The sequence below is a fragment of the Gallinula chloropus genome, assembly GCF_964237585.1.
Source record: "Gallinula chloropus genome assembly, chromosome: 18".
NCBI lineage: Eukaryota > Metazoa > Chordata > Aves > Gruiformes > Rallidae > Gallinula > Gallinula chloropus.
In genome coordinates this window covers 4,326,339-4,347,031 of record NC_140103.1, presented here as the reverse complement: position 1 = coordinate 4,347,031, position 20,693 = coordinate 4,326,339, and the positions used below count along the sequence as shown (strand labels likewise).

General features: G+C 53.9%; 1 protein-coding gene across 1 annotated transcript; it reads left to right on the top strand.

The window, feature by feature from the left end:
• The first annotated feature begins 4,634 nt into the window (after positions 1 to 4,634).
• On the top strand, positions 4,635 to 18,619 carry FAM78A (family with sequence similarity 78 member A). Its single transcript, XM_084272373.1, has 2 exons — positions 4,635 to 5,275; positions 13,954 to 18,619. Exons 1-2 carry the CDS (start codon positions 5,013 to 5,015, stop codon positions 14,480 to 14,482), a joined length of 792 nt encoding a protein of 263 aa, XP_084128499.1. The 5' UTR covers positions 4,635 to 5,012; the 3' UTR covers positions 14,483 to 18,619.
• The last annotated feature ends 2,074 nt before the right edge of the window (positions 18,620 to 20,693 follow it).

Here is a 20,693-nt window from a genome sequence, read left to right as displayed (position 1 = left end):
CCAGCCTGTAAACCACAACCCTGTTCGGTTCAGGTACCACGTGGGGCTACGGCAGCCCGGGAGCGTGCACAGACACTGCCACATCACTGACACCCACCAGCTCCTGTCTGATCTCTGGCTGCGCAGTGGCATTCTCACACTATGGGGGAAGTCAGCGCCCCGTCCCTGTCTGCCTGCCCTCATCCTGCTCCCAGGCACGTGGAAACTCTCAACCCACCTGACATCCGCTGGGGAGATAACCACTGTCACTGCTTCCTAAGGTGGCTACGGCTGTCACCTCCCCGCTGGACAGCTTCCCTGCTTCTCTGGCTCTTCGCAGGGCTGCTGCTGTGTGGGGATCCTTGAGAGTGTCTGTGAGCAGAGGGCTGAAGTGCTGGTGGCCAGGAGCCTGCAGAATTGGGGAGGGTGGTGTCTTCCTCCTCATCTTCCTCTTCCCCATGCCAAGGATGCTGAGCTATTACTGAGCGTGTTCCTCAGGAGCTGTCACAGGGAAAAAAATACCTTCCAAGCCCTGGGAGTTATTTTAATCTGGTGTCTGTGTCTTCTGCTGACACAGAGAAGGGGGAATTTCTCTGCCTTACCCACAGAGCTGCCCCCCACAGCCCAGCCATGCACCCAGGTGGGAAGGGGACAGTGGAGGGAGGGTGGCAAAACCCTGGGAGGGGAGCAAACCCTGCCCAAAGTGCCACGAGACAGGAAAGTGATCTGGTCTGTCCTGCAGCCAGCTGGGCCATCACTGCCTGTCCTGGGGGAGAACCGAGCTCAGGAGGAAAACATCCCTGATGGCTGCACTGGGGCCACGATGCTCACAAACAGCCACAAAACCAGGGCTTTATAAATATCCCTGCTAAACCCGCTGTCTCCCTGCTCCAGCGGGGCTATTCCAGGCCTGACACCCGATCCACACAGGACATCGAGCACCCCAGAGAAGGCTCAGACGGGCAAATCCAGACAGATGAATCCGGCAGCTCCACACACTGTGTCTGCCCAGTGCCAGTGCTGTGGTCCCTGTGGTGCTGTGGCCACACATGCTGTCAGTGGCCAGTGCAGCCATGCAGGTCATGCTGGAGGCGTAGGTGGGACAGAAGGGTCAGCGATGGTCCCTTTCACAGCAATTCACTGGCAGCTTTGGTGCACCCCAGGCTCTGGCAGCCAAGAAGTACTGCTCATGATGGAGTGCTCACAAGTAAACCTGTGGGGTGCCTGCGGGGATCTTCCAGGGGGAAGAAGAGGGCTTGGACAAAGTTAAATAGGATACTCTGCAGCGTTTACAGCACACGTGGTCAGGCTCGTTAGCGTGGCATCGCACAGCTCTGGTGGGCTGGCTTTACCTGTCACTGCTGAGGCAGTGAGGGAGAGTCCCTGCCTTTGGTAAGCCTGGAAAAGGTGCTGGAAGGAGATGGAGGCGCGACACAGGCCAGGATGCCGAGGGAGCAACAGCAGGAGTGGAGCACATCTGCACTACGGTGAGACATGGGGAGGTGCGTCAAAGGAACAGTGGAAGGAAATGCAACTCAGGGCATCACCAGACACTTACTTACAGATTCTTACTTATCACAGCTTGGCCTCATGTCCCCAGCAATTCCATCAGCGCATCCACTCTCAGGCATGGGAACTCTTCTGCATACAGCCTAATGCCACTGGGGTGGGGTGTGCTGCTTACAGCATCACTCTTTTTTACAGAGAGAGTGGTGAGGGGCTGGAACAGGCTGCCCAGAGAGGGGGTGGATGCCCCATCCCTGGGGATGTTCAAGGCCAGGTTGGATGGGGCTCTGGGCAACCTTGTGTAGCTCCAGGCCTGGAGGTTGGTGGCCCTGCCTGTGGTAGAGGGTTGGAGCTCTGTGACCCTTGGGGTCCCTTCCAACCCAGACCAGTCTGCATTTCTATGATCTCAGCGGACACAGGCACAACCAAAACCCAAATCAAATTCCAGCTGAAGATGAAAAGCTGATTTAATTAGCATGAGCTAACACAATTTCCTAGTTGACCAGAACACCAGAGACAGCCAAGTTGAAGCAAGACCTGGCTGAAGCTTCAGGGAAACCAGAGCAGCAGAACACACGAGTTTCACCAGACTCATAATGCTCCAAGAAACTGTGACGAGCTTGTTTGAAAAGTGTGAAAGAGCCTTGGAAATGTCAAAGTATTTCAGCACCTTCTGGAGGCTGCTGAAGCGACTGGATATTTCACTTGGGGATGCTCCTTTTCATTCTTCCTTGTACTACGTGATAGTAAGTTACTTGCTCGTAACTCAGGCGTGTTCTTAGTGTTTGCATCTGGCAGAGGGTGAGTGACTAAATGTGCCCTTCACAGGGACAATGAGATTGGAAATAAATATTTCACTGATGCTTTGGGAAATGTACAGAAAGAAACCATACCCTGCTTTTCCCACAGAACAGAGCAGATCTGCCTCTGCTGGCCCCATAGGATTCACTTGTCAGGATCACCCAGTAGCTCCAGTCTCTCCTACCTGCTGGAGGGCAGACAGCAAGCACGCAGTGTTAAAAACACCAGTCACTGTGTGAGCTAACCAAGCCTGCAGAGAGCATGGGGTGGGAAGGATTAGAAGGCCTTTACTTAACTCTGCATCACTATACGTACCATGACTGGCACTGGCAAAGCAATTTTTACCCATCAGTGCCCTGGGTTCCCTATTTTGAAACAAGTCATGAGGGACAAGCACACCCAGCACCCTGTGTAACACCCAACACACAGAGCTACTGCCACAAACCATGACAGACACACCTCATCTGGTGCCCAGCTCTTGAAATTCGGATGCTGAACTGGCTGGTGGTCAGCAGGACCAGCCAGCAACACTGCTTCCAAAACCAGCCAGAATACAAGTTTACAACTTTCCTACAGGCCACTGCTGCCTCTGATGTGTGTGTGTCTCTCTGTTCCAGCTATTCCCTCATCCCTTTGCTGCTATGGAGAGCTCTGCACTCGCTCGAATCACAGCCCACCCAGCTGTAGGTTTTGCACATAAGCAGAGCATCCTTTTACCAAACCTACCAACCGAGCTCCAGCCAGGAGAGGAAAATCTGAATCTAAGAAATCAAGAGAAAAAACGTTAAATTTTTTTTAAAAAAAAGAAGTAGAAGAAGAAAAAAAAAAAAGGGGGGAAGAAAAAAGATGTGTCTAAAAAAAGCCAAACTACATTACCCACAATTCACGGAGCTGCGGGAGGAAATGCTGGTTGTGCAAAGGGGGTTTAGCTTCAACAGCTGCAGTTTAAAAGCGAAATGCAGGGGGAGGGATGGGACTGGGCGAAGGAGGGAGGACAGGGAGGCAGGGAGGAGGGGGGGCGGCTTGGGGGTGGCCGAGACCTGCTGCCGACCCCCCCGCCGGGCCGGCCGGGCGGAGGAGCCGCTGTCATGCCGGGATCCCTGCCCGGGCAGGCGGCGGGAGCGGCCGGGCACACCCGGGGGTCCGGAAAGGCTACGGGCGAGTTTCTGCAAAGTTTGACCCGGTGTCCTTTTTGATGCCGCGGTGGCGATCGGGGCGGTGCGGGAACCTCCCTCCCCCCCCCCCCGCACAAACCCCTTCGCTCCGCCGGCGAGGCTGAAACCCGGCGCCGTCCCCGGTACGCACGAATGTGTTGCGAGAGAGGAGGAAGCTTGCGGCAGCCGGGAGGCGGGGGCACCGATCCCGCTCCTCTCACCTCCCCGGGCATCTAGCAAAGAGGCGAAGGATTAACCCCCACCCCCCCATCATAACCCAGCGAGAGAAGGAGCCCTCCCCGCCTCCCCCCCCCACCCTCCCCATCCCCACCCTCCCCGCCGCACCTCGCCCCCGCGCAGCGCAGGGGAGCCCGGCGCGGTGCGCGGCGGCGGCCGGGGCTGGGCGGCGCGGCCGGTGCTCGGGCGCTGCTCCCCCCGGCGCCGCGGGATGCTGTGACCGCCCTGCAAAAGGACCGCGGGGCCCCCAACGCGTGTGCGGGGCAAACCCCCCGGCCGCCCACCCATGAGCCCCGCCGGTTGAAGCGCAGCCGGCTCGCCCGGGAGCGGCGGCGGCGGCGGGAGGAGGAGGAGGAGGAGAAGGAGGAGGAAGGTCGGACGCCGCTGCGGAGACCCGCTCGACGAAGAAGAGGAGGAGGAAGAAGAAGGGGGAGCCGCGGAGCCGGCGCTTCCCGGGCCGGTGCGTGGCGGCGGGATGTCACGGGCGGCGATTCCGCGGTGCTGAGCGGGCGCGGAGCGCGGCGCGGCCCCGGGCGGAGCGGGGGAGGCTCGCTACCGCCTCTACCCCAGCTTGCGCAGCCCCCGGAGCCCGCCTGCGTGACCAGGACCCTCCGATTGATTCTTTACGGCTTCATTTCTAAGGGAGAAAAACCAAAAGCAGCAACAAAACCCAAACCCAAAACCGCAGCTCGGGCACCGCTGGCAGAGGAGCCCCTGAAACAGAAGATTTGGCTACTTTGGGCATTTTCCACCCGCCGTTTCTGTCTGTTATTATTGTAATTTTGTGCGAAAGGAAGTTATGAACAACTGCAAGTCAGGAAGTGGAAATCCACACCGGTTGTGACAAGCTGGGGCTAAAAAACTATTTCATTATTTATATAGATGTGTCTATCAACATTCTGCTTTTCATCCAAAGAATAAAGGGAAATACCGTCTGGCCCTATGTTTGATGGTGAATGACAGACCACGGCTGAGGAAAGACTAAATATATCAGCTAAGAACACCACCGCTATTTATTGAACTCAAGAGCCCTTTTCTTTAACCCAAAGACTGTTTGAGGGAGGGGTTTAATGGGTCATTAAGAGGGGAAACAAAATTTAAAGGCCCTTTTGCTTCTGAAGTGCAGCTAACCTCAAAATAGGAGCAGTACGTGTAAGACAGATACTCCAATTAAGGCTTTACGTGATGAATTTTCTATCCTATGGATATCAGTTTTGAGATTACAAACCAAGAAGATCTGTAATTGATCTAGCACCAGACAATTTCAATGCCTAATATTCCCCAGGATTGCTGGAGTACCCTCGGAGCTGCGTTGGACTGTATTCGGGGTATGCCATGGGCTGTATTCAGAGTATTAGCTGCAAATCCAAAGTTTTCCGGGAAAGCATTTCGGTGATTGAAGTCAAAGCCTCCATCGATCCCATCCCCACCAGCATCGACGAGTCCTCCAGCGTGGTCCTGCGCTACCGGACCCCTCACTTCCGAGCCTCTGCGCAAGTGTTGGTGCCCCCTATTCCCAAGAAGGAGACCTGGATCGTGGGCTGGATCCAGGCTTGCAGCCACATGGAATTTTACAATCACTACGGGGAGCAGGGCATGTAAGTATTTCCAAGAGCGCGTGCGAGCCGGGTGCGTTTGCCTGATGGGAAGGAAGGTGCAGGAGAACCATGGCCTGCCTGGGAAGGACTGGGTTAAGCCAAAAATTATGACCTTGGTGGTTTGATTTTAAGCCCCAGCTCCACTGCAACCGAGCGGGACTTTCTGGTATGTTTAAAATATAGGAGAGCTTGTCCCTGCCCTTGGAAAGGACTGGGTGTTCTTCTCCTGTCCTGGGGATGTGCCCGAGCCCTAACCGAGCCCCACTTGTTCTGTTAGGAACCCAAAAGCAATTCTGTATCTCACAACAGTTTCTGAGATCCTGAGATCCCAGGTCAGCCCTGCCACGCCAGGCACCCCTTGTTTGGGTACGTGTTTTACTCAAGGGGCTCCCCTGACCGCCAGCTCCTCTCATCAGCATCCCTCCCCATCCCTTTACGGGGTAAATCTGGGGTAAATCTGTGCCCTGATGAGCCGCAGGGAAACCCGAGGGCTGACACTTGTGGCACGGTGCCGTCCCCAGTGTGCCGTGGTGCCGCTGCAGCGTGCCACCACGGCTCCCAGCTCGGTAGCCCACCAGCTTTGGGAACAGACTTTAACGTCAGAGGAGGAACCCTGCTTGCTTTGCCCACGGTAGCAGGCAGGCTGCAGGGAAAGAACAAGACGGATTTAACCCCTTGGTAACCAAACCTCTTGCATCTCCTCGGAGCAGGGGGAATAATTCACGTTGCCATCGCTTGGAGTAACGTAAGAGCGGGAATGTGGAGGTATGTCTGTGAGGTAGGGGGAACACAGGGGCTGTTTGCACACCAAAAGCCCCTTCTTACTGGCCAGGCAGTCATAGTGAAACAGGAATGAGTCAAATTAGAATGTCACCTCTGTCCCCACCGGAAAAAGTCACATCTGCCCGATCCCCCCCCCACCACCAGATTGCTCACCATGCGCTGCTGCAGGCTTTGGCCCGTGGTTAAATCAGCAGCAGCACCTGATCTCTGACTGCCTGCACTGAGCAGCGATTCTGCAGCTCAGGGCGCTGGGCAGCACCAGGTACAGGCTCCTGGTGCGGCAGGAATCCCTCTGTCCGACCACAGGGACGAGCCCCGGACTGCAGAGCCCAGTGCTGGCAGATGGTTGGGTAGCTGGAGGTGCTGATGCTGCCGGGTCTCTGGGGAAAAAGGGAGAAAGGACAGGAAAGGTCAGGACTAAGCAGCACTCCTAGTCTCTCATCTGAAGTGAAAAACCAGGGGGACGCCGGCTCAGCCCCTCGGGGGTCATTCTGGGTGGCTTAAAAAAATAAAAGGCCAAGGGAGGAAGGCTGAGGGAGGATGGGAACACGGAGCAGAGGTGGAGAGCAGGACAAACTCTGACTTAGCGCAGTGCCTTCCTGAAGGCCTCAACCCCCACCCCCTCCATCCCTTCCTCCTTCCCTCCCTGCGAGCCCAGATAAGGACATGGGTTCAGCATCTCAGACGTAAAGCAAATACGCCTTGTAAGATGTGGGCTGGAGGGGAGGGCTTGCTGAGGAGCACCCCTAAGTGACAGACTGTTCCCCCTTCTGTCCCCGTGTCCCCTCTCTGCTCAAGCAGAAAGTGCCTGGAGAAGCAACCTGGCACCTCGCAAGCACCAGAGGGGAGCCTCACCGAGGGATGATTTTTAAAAGTACTTACAACAGGCCCAAAATCTGTAGGCTTTTTGGCTCCAACACCATCTTTAGCAAGGACAATTTGTTGCTCAGATGTTCCCAATTCCAGGCCTTCGGGATTTGCATGTGTAATTCTCAGGCTCATTTAGAAATCCTGTCTTTAGCCACCAGCTGCAGAGGGAAACAGAAAAGTCCAGTGTATATAAATACAGCTCACATCCCCTGCAATAAAGAGAGCTGGGCAGAGAGCTGCTCTGCCAGTGCTGCTGTAGGCTACGAACCTCTGCGTGTCCTTTTGTTCCTCTGCACCTGAGTTTCCCCCCTGGTTGAAGTGGGAATTTCCTACAGCCTTCCCTGGCAGGAAGGTTCTGAGACAAACCCAAAAGTTGTATCTGTGAGCTGTGTGCTGCCAGCAGGTACCCAGAATGAAACACTGCAGCTATGAAGGAGAGTTCTTACCCAGAAAATCATGGAAAAGAGGAATTTTTTTGCTTTCCCAGGAGCTTCATTGACATTTAACTGATATTTAAAAAATAAAAGAGTTACCCAAACGTAAGGAGGAATCGGTCTGCTCCTCCACTCTCCTTCTATAGACCCAACGCCATCTGAAAGCTATAAATAAAGGCGTTTGGGAGGAAAGGCCTCTTTCAACACCATTGAAACACCCTCTTAGAAGACCTTTATATATAGAGAGAGACAGGACACAAACCTAGCTGAAAGGATGGGCCAAGCCTTCAGCCAGCGTAACTCAACGTAATCCCGCTGACCTCCACGGAGCTGCACTGATTTATGCCAACAGAGGATTTGTCCCAACTTTCCATGATGAAGAAGCTACAGGAACATATATATTATTAATCACTGTGGTGACAGGCAAAAAGAAAACTCCAAATAATATATATATACACCAAATAATATATATTCAAGGTAATAATATATATTATTCAAATAATAATATATGCTTATATATAATATATTAATATATGAATAATATATTGTTTAAATATTTTATATAAACCAATATTTAAAAATATATATATATTAAAAAATCAGTCTGCCAACCAGAGTGCTGATGCTTAGGGCAGGCTTTGGATTAATTTTTCACTTTCATGCTCCAAAGTTGTTAGCTGTGTATAAGCTGCCCATTGGGCTGAGGACAGAAACAGCTGAGAAATACTGGAGCAGATGGAGCTGTGCATAACGCTGCTATAGGGATGTTAGCTGAGGAGGGGATAATATCGACACAGGCGCTTAAAGTGGCACTGGCAGTTTTGGGGCTAAATGTGGAGGTTTTTAAAGGTAAAGGAATAGTTGAAGCTCAGGTAACATGGAACTGCTGGTGTTATTTTATGTGCGAGTCAGTGGGGGCTGCTGGGAGTGTGAGAACTCCCAGTGTGAGGGTGTGGATGTGCTCTCTGCCCCCCCACTCTGTGCAGAATTGGGGCAAACCCCTGGTCAGCCCCATGGTGGGTATTACTGACCCCCCCTGAGCAGGGCTTTACCTCATATCCTTGGGGATGGAAGCTGCTGGGCAATGGGAGGCATCAGGATCAGGCAGCAGAGCTGGTCCCCATCGGCATCTCCTGGGGTGGGTGCTGGTGTCTGTAGCTGGTCATGCAGCACCTGGTGGGACCCACGTCAGCAGCTGTGCAAGGTTGGAATGGCATTATCCAGCCTTGTTTCTTCATCTCCATGGAGATATGCAAGAAACAGTGCAGATGGAGATATGCAAAGCAGAAAGATGAATACATCAGAGTTTGAATACGATCAGCCAAGGATCTGGAGAAGTTTCAGGTAGATATTCCTCCCCAGGAGGACCTGATGGGGCAGCTGGGCAGCATTACATCATCACTTTGCATTAACCAGGCATCTCGCTCTTGCGAGATTAAATCTTCCGTGCCCTGCAGCAGAGACACAATGAACTCGAGAAATCAACTTGTCAAGAGAATAAACCCCAGTCCTCGGGAGGGAAAACACAATTAAAACCAGATTCAACCAAAGGAGGAAAGGTTCTGCCTTCCGTGGGAAGCGAAGGGAGGTCAGCTCACCATGGGAATTTACCCCGCTGAGGGTTTAGGCTTGGCTGCCCTTGCGTGGCCCTTGGCCCTTACCTGTGTTGTGAGCATGCGCCTCATCCCACTTAAACACGTTGTCTGCTCTGACCCCAGCCTGCTCAGCTAAACCAGGAGAAATTTGTCCCTTAATTCCAGTTTTTCTGCTGGTTTTACTCCCTGAACCATCATGCATCAATTATCGGCGCCGGTTCAAGCGACAAGGCAGGACAGCGCAGCTGGAGGATGGGGAGGGAGAGGGACCACAGCATCACACTTCTGACCAGCTCAGCTGGGCAAGAACATCTTAAATTTCCTTCCTGTTCTTTTCTAGAGCCCTGGCTTGAATCGCTTGATGTGTCAGGGCAGGTGAGAGAGGCACTGGAAGGGCCAAATTAAAACAAAGCCACTCCTATTGTCAGGCTTCCATTCAGCACAGGCACAGCAGCAGGGGGAGGCAGGGAGGAGCAGGGAGGTGAGATCCCCAAGACAGCTTTTCACTGCACCCACGCATTGTGCTGGTACCTGTGCCAAGCACCTGACCAGAGCATCTCTCACTGGGGGAGCTGGGGGAAAGGAAGGGTGTTGGAAAGCAGGAGGTTGTGCAAGTTGGCCTGGCCTATGACTAATTAGGAGCTGGCTTTAAGGACCTGGGGCTGAGGATAGGATAGGGCCTGATGCCTGTCGGAAAAGGTTAACTGAACATACCCCTGTCACTGCGGGTGCCTGAGGCTGGAGGCTGCTGTGCTGGGATTCGCTGTCGCTGCGCAGGGCACCGCAGTGATTGCGTTGGTTTCGGCTGTGGGGCAGCCACCCAGAGGGTGATGGCTAAGCCAGGGGCTTCCTTTCACGTGATGGAATAGGAAGGAACGCATCTGAGTGAGGACTGGGGAGGCTAAAACCTACATAAAGCTGCTCGGCTGTCAGCAGCAGGGCCGCAGCGGTGCCACAAGAAATAGCTCAGAGTTCCTTCTCCTGGTAGCAAGATGTTTGTTGAGAGGGGCTTATTGGCAAGTCCGGTCTCTAGCCATGCTCATACCAACTCTGAAGGTTTCAGAGATGGCAGAAGCAAGCTTGTTGGTGTTACAAGGCAGAAACCACCGATTTTGGGGCTGATCAGCTATAGCAAACCTATGAAACCAGATACGTTGGTTTCCTTCCATACCTCTCCCCTGCTATTGTCAGCAAAGTGTTTACTGGGCAATTTCTGGTCTTTCCTTGGCTCGCCACCACCACAGAAAGATGCTGATGCAGCCAAAGATCATTCCACAGCGTTCTTTCCAAAATCATCTGAAAGGACAGTCATTGGTGTATTATTTAACACAGACAGGCTCTGTGAGCAGAGGTTACCAACCCTGCTGGCACCAGGCTTTGCTGTAGCAGCAGGCAAGGGGCAACCACCACCAGCAGCAGCAGCCGCTGCGCAGCCTCTGCTTGTGCTCCACTCATGGGACCATCATAAGGCCTCTTTCTTTTTTTAACCTCCGAGCTCTGCAGATAAAGTACAATGGCTTTGAAAGCCCTGGGGTTAACCATGCTGGCTAGAATTACAGCGTACCCCACAGAGAAAGACAGGCTAGTTTCCTCTTCCCCCTCCAGGCCCACGCCTTTCCTGAAGCGGGGTGTGCTTCTGAGCCGCCCCGAGCACGGCCACGCTGCTCACGAACACCTCAGCTTTGTGGTGGGGAGTTTCTCAGGCTCTGCAGGCAGCATCCTGCTCTCAGCAACCTGCCCAGGCCCTGAGACAGCTCCACCTTTTTGCTCTTGTTTAAACCCTGAGAAAGTCCCGTAATTCCTTACTGGTCTGAGGTCAGGTGTGTCTACTGGGAATGAAGATGGGGACAAGTTGACCTGTGATGTCTGAGCATCCTCCTCCTGATTCTCCTCCCAGTAGGCTGGAGCAGCCCAGGGGTGAGGGGAGGGGGTTATCAACATCTCGGGTCCTGGTTCAGCATCCACACACTCACAGGGATGCTGTGGCTGCACCTTTGCAGCACTCCCATCACAGCACAAACCTCCAGGAAACTGTCACGTCTCATCCCTGGGTGACAACTAAGCGGAGTACCCGCCACCTCCTGAATGGGAAGTAATCCTGAGCCATCTGCTGAAAGAGAGAAAGAGCCCCCAGATGGTGTTTCAGAGCTGGGCTGTGTGGCAGGGAGGAGGTGGGGGCCGCAGAGCACGACCTCCACTCACCCGCCTGCCTGAGTTCATCCCACATCCCCCGAGCATCTCCCTTTCCAGTGAGCCAGGATGGCTCAGCTTTAGAGAGGAAAGCGTATAAGCATCTCTCCGGGGGATGGGGGTGCTGGCAGGGCCGTTCAGGGATCTCCTTTTGGGTGCCTTTGCTAAAAATTCTCTCCCAAGGAAAGGACTCCCTCTGCCTGCTGGCTACACGCTCCGGAGGGAGGATGCTGCAGCTGCGGAGCGGAGCTGACAGCAGCCCGTAAATCTGCGCGGGAAGATGTTGCGCTTGCATAACCCCCGTCTGCTGCTAAACCCCCGCCCCCACCCCCCCCGCCTTCCTCCGCGGTCCTGCTGCTCAGAGCATCCCTGCATCCCCTGGAGCATCCCGTGTCCTGCTTTGCCCGCGGTTCCTGCCAGGCCGCCTGACCTGCAAACCAGCCGCCGCGGTGCAGCTCATCACTCCCGACGCTGCTGCGGTGCAGGGGGAGGGGGGGGTATGGGGGAGGGGGTTGCTAGGACCCCCACACGCATGAGAAGAAGATAAATCACATCTCTAACACCCCCCTTCACCCCCCCCGCGGGATCTTCTAGCTACAGCCAGACATTTACAGCAAACAGCTGAACGATCCAGTGGTTACAAACATGGAGGCACTTCACGGTCATTAACTAATTAACAATCAGAACAGCCTTCTGAGACAGTCACGTTAGTCCTGGCCAGTGGAGGGGAGCAGCTCAGCCCAAAGCTCGCTGCGGCAGAACCGGCCAGGACTGATGTGTGCCCCCCCACCCCCCCCCCCCAAAACCCATCAGCACCCATCCACAGCACCCGCTCCAGTCAGGGGCTATTTTAAGCTGCAGCACTGGACTTACTGAGGGCTCAGGCAGTTAGTCTGAGCCTGAGTGCATCCCCTCTGTGTCTCTCCCAAGATTAACCCTGTCCTCACAGAAAGGGAGCTACAGGGCTTATGGCAGGGGGACCAGGGGAGAGGCTGATGCACATCCCAGCATCCCAACCCCATGGCAGGGGGAAGTGTAAATGCCATGCTGGGAGCTGCTGGGAGCCAGCTGCTGTGGCTGCCACACGGTCTCTCCTGCCACTGCGGCAGTGGGGACACAGTGGCGGATTGGTGATGGTGGTGGGGGCTGCTTCATAAGCAAGAGGTAGAAGGTAAATGAGGACCACCTCTAGCAGTCTGATTCATCAAAGAGTGGCCTTAAAACACCCAGGCTGGGCCGAGCACGTGGTCTGTGTTACCCCACCTTAGTGCCTCCCCCCGAGAGGCGTGCAGTGATTTGCTTCCACCGGCAAACCCAGTCTTGAGAATTAGACTGGAATTAATTTAAAAGGAAAAAAAAACCCAAACCCCACCCAAGGTGTGCTTCATGCCAAGGGGACAAGGACCGTTGTCACTTACTTTCTTGCTCGAAAGGCTGACCTTTCTGCTGGTGGCAGGGCACAGCACCCAGACGGCTCAGCTGACCTGGGATTCTCTGATTACTGTAATACCATCCCCGGCGCAGAGCCCGGAGCGCAGCCTTTGAACTGGGTCTGTCCGAGGGCTGGAGAAGGATGGGTTACACTTCCAGTGCCAGGCAGACAGCAGGGAGGGACAGCAGCTTATCTGGAGAGAAAATGAGCGTTTGCAGGTTGGGACTGGAGAGAAGGAGCAGAACGGGGCAGCGGGAGGATTTATGGTCCAGCCGAGGACTGGGTTTCTCTTCTGCTGATTTGGGGTCCTGTCACATCACCCCCAGCTCCAAGCTTGCCCATTCTTCTGCCAACATGGGAGATTTTGTGCTATTCACAGAATCACAGACTGGCAGGGATCTGAAAAGATCATCTAGTCCAACCCCCCTGCCAGAGCAGGATCACCTAGATGAGGTCACACAGGAACGCATCCAGGCAGGTTTGAATGTCTCCAGAGAAGGAGATACCACAGCCTCTCTGGGCAGCCTGTCCCAGGGCTCTGTCACTCTCACAGTGACAAAGTTTCTCCCTGTATTCCCATGGAACTTCTTCTCTTCAGCTTGCACCCATTGCCCTGTGTCCTATCGCTGCCATCACTGAGCAGAGCCTGGCTCTGTCCTCCTGACTCTTACCCTTTACATATTTGTAGACACTGATGAGGTCACTCCTCGGTCTCCTCTTCTCCAGGCTAAAGAGACCCAGGTCCCTCAGCCTGTCCTCGTAAGGAAGGTGTTCCACTCCATCACTTTGGTGGCCCTGCACTGGGCTCTTTTGAGTAGTTCCCTGTCCTTCTAGGACCGAGAGGCCCAGAACTGGACACAATATTCCAGATGCAGAATGGAGAGAAGGTGACTCAGCCCCAAGCCCTGCTCTCACCAGTGCAAGAGCTGAGGTCCTGAACGTGGTGCTGGAGTGAGTCCTTGTGTTCAGCCATGCTCAAACTGCCAAGGAGCTGCAAGAGGATACCTGCAACCCTGGAGCTCTCCTGAGCACCTACACCCTTTGCAGCCTTCCCTAAACACACACCGACCTACCTTGAACAGGTCCAGGTAGCCACTGGTCCCTGCAAGGAAAGCCCTGGCCCTGCGGGGCGATGGCTCCTTGGTGAGGTTCAGCAGCAGGACAGACTTCAACCATCATGATGTTCTGGACATTCCCAGACACAGTTTTAACAGCAGGGATGAGCTTTTTTGGCAGGATGGTGTGAAAGGCACAATCTCCAGTAAAAGCTAAAGGGGGAATATGTCCACAACTGCTTCCTCTCCTTCCTTGAAGTCCTGTATGTTTCTAAACTAATTAATTAACGCATTATCCATAATTTGTTGATTATGCCAGGTCAAGTTGGGAGCTTCCGGACCTACTGGATGGGAAAATCCAGGCCATCAGTGACTCGGATGGAGTGAACTACCCCTGGTATGGAAACACAACAGAAACCTGCACCATCGTGGGTCCCACGAAGAAGGAGTCCAAGTTCAACATCAGCATGAACGACAACTTCTACCCGAGCGTGACGTGGGCGGTGCCCGTCAGCGAGAGCAACGTGGCCAAGCTCACGAGCATCCACCGGGATCAGAGCTTCACCACCTGGCTGGTTGCAACCAACACGGCCACCAACGAGATGGTGACCTTGCAGACTATCAAATGGCGCATGAGGCTGGGCATCGAGGTCAACCCCAGCAGACCCTTGGGGCACCGTGCCAAGCTGCAGGAGCCCTCTGCTCAAGAGCAGCCCCAGGTCCTTAGCAAGAATGAGCCAATACCACCCAGTGCCCTTGTCAAACCCAATGCCAATGATGCTCAGGTACTCATGTGGAGGCCAAAGGATGGACCACCGCTCGTGGTGATACCTCCAAAGCACCGGTAATGTAGACCTGGCGTCCCGGCACTGAAAGGGAGAGAACAAAAGCAGAGTAAAACAATCACTTAGGTATTAGAACACACACCTATAATCTGAGCAAAATCAAAATGCACTTTTTATTCATTCAACAAATGCAACCATTCTACCTTCTCCCATTGGGACGGATTTCACTGTGCTAAAGCTAGAGGAGACCTTGGACTGGGGTCTGTCTCATCACTGGATTCCTAAGGGAAGAAACCAACACTGATGTCTACCCGTATAGCTTTTTTTTTTTCTCCCCCCTCTTCCCTTCTTTAGTTACTATTTGAAATTCAGTCTCATCAGCTTGTCCAGACTGCCCAGAACAACAAGAACATTTGAGTTGGGATTCTAAAGATTATTTTTTTTTTCCTTTTTAGTTGAGAATGAAACAAGTTCCTGGAACAAGAAGTTGACTATTTAAAGATAAGGATTTTTATTGGGGGTTTTTTGTTTTGTTTTGGTTGGGTTTTTTTCTAAGCTGTAAGGTTCTGAGTTGCAAATACAAGTCATGCGGCCTTATGTAGACTTTGCTTTGCATTGCCAAACTTTTGCCTTAAAGCTACGTTTGAAAAACCAACAAAAAACCCATCACCAGGCAGAATGTCCTTTCTAGGGAACATCTGGGAAGAAGCTTTGGAACGAGGAATCGATTGGTGCAGGCTGATGGATGAAAAGGGCATGAGATGGGAAGAAGTGTGATAAAGAGAACCTTCCTGGCTTTAAACCTGGAATAAAGCAGCATGGGAATAATCTCAGTTTCAAAGCAATGCAAATAACAAACCTGCTGTGGGATGTCTCTTGAGTGGGAGCCACCAGGCCACCTCCCTGCTCTGCAGAAGGGGCAGCAAGCAAGCTTGGTGATCGCGGCCTCCCGTTAGCGTTATCCTATGGGGTAATCCCACAGCTGGAATTGTGGCCCTGGCAGGCAACGTAAAGCAAGGGGAGGGGGGGATGTCCCACCGGGTCTGTCCTTAGGGCACACAGATGTTTGCCCAGCTAGCTCACGGTCTCACCTCTCATGGTGTAAGAGCCAACAGCTCGTGCACCAGCTGCTGTTGGGTGACGCTTTGTTGCCCCGTTTTCCCCGTGAAATCCAAACGACGGTGCTGTAAGAAGAGCAGGATATAAAAAGGATCCTTCTGAAGTCACTGGAGATGCATGGGTGTAAGTGAGGGGCAGATCTTATCTGCCAAGCCTACCCAGCAATATCCATAATTCAGGAACCGCCACGTCTGAAAATAACAGACACCCATCCCCAGCCAGCCCTGGAAGCCAACGTTATGAAAAGCTCTTCTGCCCATGATACCAAATCACGCCAGGGGTAGCAGGTAGTGTTCTTCCAAATGACTTCATGACCTACACAACCAGGGATGGAGCACAAAGACCACGGTACTGTACCTGTCTGGTTGTGGCATGAACATCTGTGTAGCCAAGGGTAACGCATGAGAAGGTGCGAGCAGGGCAACACCCGTGTCTGGGGCGCAGGTCCTCCTGTGAGGTGTGTTCCGAGCAGGAGGTGGAACTGGGAGGGTTTAAGAAAGACCAGATGGCTTCAGAGATAACCAGATGTGCACGGAGGAGCCGTTTGTACAGGAGGGTTTGCAGGGAGAGGAAGTTCTGCAAAAGAGATGGCATCTGGAGGCCAGGGCACAGGACGAGGAGCAGCAGATCTGCTCTCTTGCTGCAGCACACATGGCCTGGGGCAGATCACTTCCCCTTCCCTTTGCAGCTCCTTCCCTGTGATAACATTTCTGCGTGTTGTTAACGATTTGCCCCGAGAGCTAAACCAGAGAGAGCTCAGCACTCCAGATCCCAGCCCAGCCCTGCTGAGCTGGCCTGAACAGGTCCCACAACCACACGCGCTGCTCAGAAGGCTCTCCCCTCGGAGACGCACCAATTCGCTGCTATTGCCATCTTCATCCTCCACACAGGGCATCCACAGCAAGGAATCCTCCTCTCTTCACTTCTCCAAAGCCACATCACCTACTTTGGCAACAGGTTCAACATCACACCTGCCTGGGGAACGCATGCCTAGATGATGATGTGTGTCGTCCCCCCAGGCCCCCACAACAGTCTCAAACCAGCACACAAGGGTCCTGGGTCCCTGCAGCCATACCCCCATTCCCAGGGGAGCCCGCCCTCCTCCACACACTGCTGCTCAGAGATGCTCGGCCGCGGAGCCGCCCTCTCCAAGGCAGGAAGCCCAGCATTACAAGAAGCTCACGAACAAATAGACCGGATCAAACCCAAATCCATGAGCCAAAGGTTGCCTAAATCCAGGCTTTGGGACTGCGAAGGATGAAGCTGGGGAGACTCTTGACTTGCACAGTCACTCTCTGTATTAAACTCCATTTTCTTACACGGATTCAAAGCCTAAGTATAGCTCCACTGGCACAGCCCGCTGGGACACGTCTGCATTTTCTCCTAGGCAATACACACAGAAGAGGATGAAACGCGAGCGGTGAGCGAGTGGCTGGTAACACTTCCCTGCATCCCAGCTTCTGCAGAGATGCACTTGCAGGCAGTCCCACGGGTGGGAGCAGAAAGGGGTATTTTTGTTGTCTGGTATTCACTTTGTCTCCAGGTGCTGAGTACTTACAGTCCTGGGTCGAAGAAATCAGACCCGGGTGTCTTAACTAGCTGCACGAAGGAATTCCAAGGAAAGATTTCTTCTCAGTCACCAAAAACCACATTCAGGGAACACCTACGTCCTTTTCCACTTAGCTTTGTGTTGGACTTAGTCTCCCCAGTGCATTAAGCAATTCTGGTTCCTCCTACTCCCTCCACCCTGCGGGCTGGATGCGTCCATGCGATTCGATAGCGACCTCCCGGCTGACCCATCCCGTTGCACTGAGCAGTAACTATGGAATTCAGATTTCACATTGGGGTCGGCTTTGCATGGGCTTCTCCCTTCCTAAAGAACGCCCTTACCCCGTGCCTAGGTTGACCCGTGCCCCTCCACCCCCATTCACGTCACCGGACACGGCACAGACAAGCGACGCTGCCTCTTCCGAGATGCCACGCGTTGCAATTAAAGGTGATGGGTTGGTTTGTTGGGGGGTTCCCTCCCACCCTCCCCCCCAAAAAATGCTGCTTCATGACAAAACTGACGGGCACAGATGGAAGTAGGAAGGAATGGTGGCTGGAGGGAAGGGGTGCTAAAGCCACCGCTGTCGGTGCGGCCAGTTAGCAGCCATACGGGTAGGATGGGGACTGGCAGGGTCCCACAGGGACTCAAAACGCCTGGGGACACAGGCACCCTGCACTGATAAGGTGCTGCAGAGGCAGAACCAGGCATGCCCAAAGGGTACATGGGGAAGGTGATGGGGCACCAACGCAGGACGCTGACGTATGCATGTCTCACCTGCCTCACCTCTCTTGTCACCGATGCTCGGCTCCTCACAGCCCCAGCTGAGCACAGTCTGACCGTTCCTGTCCAAACCCAGCAGCGATCCAGGGTGGGAAGCAGCAGGGCTGGGTGCTGGCCAAGACCCTCACCTGCACCCAGCAGTGGGGCCGGGGCTGGCAGACACCTTTGAGCATGGCTGACATGCCCAGGAGCATCACAGGCCCTTGGGTTCTCCTTTCCTACCTTTAACACCGAGATGAGCTGTGAGGAGAGAGGGACAGCCCCTCGGAGCATCCACAGAAATACTAAGCCACAGTGGGGAGAGGGAGAGCTGTGGAGCTGAGAGCAAGGCTGGGTCCCACAGCAGAGGTAAGGCCAGGGCTGCCCAAGCCCCCATGCCCCATCCCTCCTGCCCTGGCTCCTGGCGCAGCAATAAGAATTGTCCTTGGTCTTGCAGAGATACTGTGAAAACAAACCCGAGCTGTACCGAGTCTGGACACTTACAGAGATGTGAAAAAAAAATAAAAACAACAAAAACCCCACAAAAAAAAAACAAACCCTGCTTTTATAACAGAGAAATAAAGTGAAGTTTTCAAATGTGCCTGCCTGCTGTCGTTTGGGTGGCGGGTGATTTTAAAGAAGGGGCTCCAACACCCCTGCACTTACAGTTCAAGGTGGTGATAAACACTGTATTTGCCACCAGCATCATGGAGTTTCCTCTCCATTTCGGTTCTTGCACCAAATGTGATAGAGCAGGGAGATTTCTGGTTAAAAATACCAGCCGACATCCTGCGTTTTTCAGTACCAGGCTGCTGAGCATCTTGCGACAGCGGGATGGAGCTGAGCTGGTTGGCACAGGCAGCTGCCCAACTTCCGTGCAGTTTGGTTTCCTGATGCTCAAAGTGCTGCATCTGGGGAGAGCACACAGCCCCCAGCCAGGCCCCAGCACGCTGGGCAGCAACGCAGCTCCTTCCTTTCAAACCAGGGCAATGCAGCAGTTAAAAGCTGCCTCAGCGCTGGGCTGGGTATGAAATACCCCCCTGTGCTCACTGTATCATTTATTTCCCCCCTAAAAAAACAGATTTCACATTGAAGTTTCATTTGCTTTCCAGTAAACTGCTGAAATTCTTTTTGGAGAGGAAAGGGGGGCCAGCCCAAGGGAGCAACACATCCCCCATGCTCAGCTGCTAATCACCAGGGCACCCTGGTCTGGACCCCAGCTTCTGCCCCAGGCTGCCTTCCCCCTGGCTGCTCCCAGGGAAAAGATGCAGTGCTCTGCTCTGTTGCTGGTTATTTCAGTAGTTCTGCTGCTCTCAGATCCAGCCCACAACGAAGCACCAAGGTTTGCCCAAGGAGCAGCAAAGATTCGCTCTGTCTGCTGCAAGATCAGCTCCCACCCAGCACCCCAGGACCCTCCCAGTTGTGCTGGTGGAGCTGCACCACACTCGGGGCTTTCCCAGTGCTGGACCCTTACCTGGGGGGGATACCCCCACATGATGAACCTCACACCAACATCTGCCCTTCACTGCACCTCCCTTGAGCAAACAACCCCCCGTTACAAGCCTGCTAATCCCCTTTAAGGCTCCAGCTAACCTTTGCAGCACCAGAGCCTTTTGCCCGCTGCTGCCTGGCAGGGGGGAGACCTGGCACCACCACCCCAAACCACTGAGGTGCTTGGTCGGTCAGGGACGCTCCACCAGCAGGCAGCAGCCACACGAACCCAAATGCTGCAGGGGAAGGGCAGGAATGAAACGTAGGGGAGGTCACGGCTCGGGGAAAGGAATGCACAATGGATGGAGCCCGAGCAGAGGAGAGGGTCTGAGTGGGATTCCTTCCCAGAGTGGAAACTCTCCAGCCTCATCTGTTGATAGCAGGTTAAATTTAGATGTCCTAGTTTTGGAAGGAGGGAGGGGTAGAGAGGGGACACTAGCCAACACACAGCTGTTTTGGGTGACACCCCAAAGAGGCTGAAAGTGGCCAGTCACTTACTGTCTGCACAGAGACAGGGGAAAGGCTGCTGGGAAGGAGCAGGAGGACGGGAGGAAGGATGGAGGCTGCTGAAGGCAGCAGAGCCCCAGTGAGGGGAGAGCCCAGGTCTGGTGCCTCAGGTAACACCAGTGTCCATCCTTTATCCCCATGTGCCTGCAAATGTGTGGTCACAGATCAAACCCAACCTCTCCAGAGGCTGGCTCGCTTGGCTTGATGCTTTTCTAACCCCAGTTTTAAGCAGACAGAAGCAGCAGCTCCTTGGTGTGAAGATAATGCCTCCACAGCCCCTGCTCAGAACTTCTCACGGGGAATTCCCTCTGCTGATGCAAATCAGGTTTTGGTTCCCGTTTCTTCTCTCTCACAGCCCGTTAAGCTGCCCCTGGGCAGCAGCTGCAAACACCCCTTGCTATCCCTTCATATTTTCAAGTTTTAAAGCAAAATATTTGTAGCAACACAGCAAAGAGCCTTGAAGCACCTATGAAAACAATAATACTACTGCATCATGTGCTGCACAGATGTAATTAGAGCAGAGCAACTCAGACAACCTGCATGGGATTGCCAAGGCTGCCTGCAGCGGGATCTGTGTGTCCCCACAAACCTCCTGGGTACAGAGTCCTGGCAACAATCCCACACATGGGACTGTGGCACTGGAGAGCCCAGTCTGACCCCACCATGATTTGTAACTTCAGGGCTGCCCCCCATTTCCCCCTCACACCAGAACAGCTGTTTGCCTTTGATGCAGAAGCTGTTCTGACATCACTTAAGCAGTGTGTGCTCAGAACACCAAAGCTCCTCTGGAGCAGGACCCAAGGGATGTTCTGCAAGGAGCATGGATCGAGGAGCACCTCCAGCACCCTG

Excerpts from the sequence above, each read along its gene's own strand:
- FAM78A (XM_084272373.1), top strand. The coding sequence starts at position 5,013 with ATGGGCTGTATTCAGAGTATTAGCTGCAAATCCAAAGTTTTCCGGGAA. Across the intron at positions 5,276-13,953 it reads CACTACGGGGAGCAGGGCAT|GTCAAGTTGGGAGCTTCCGG; the intron begins GTAAGTATTTCC and ends TGATTATGCCAG.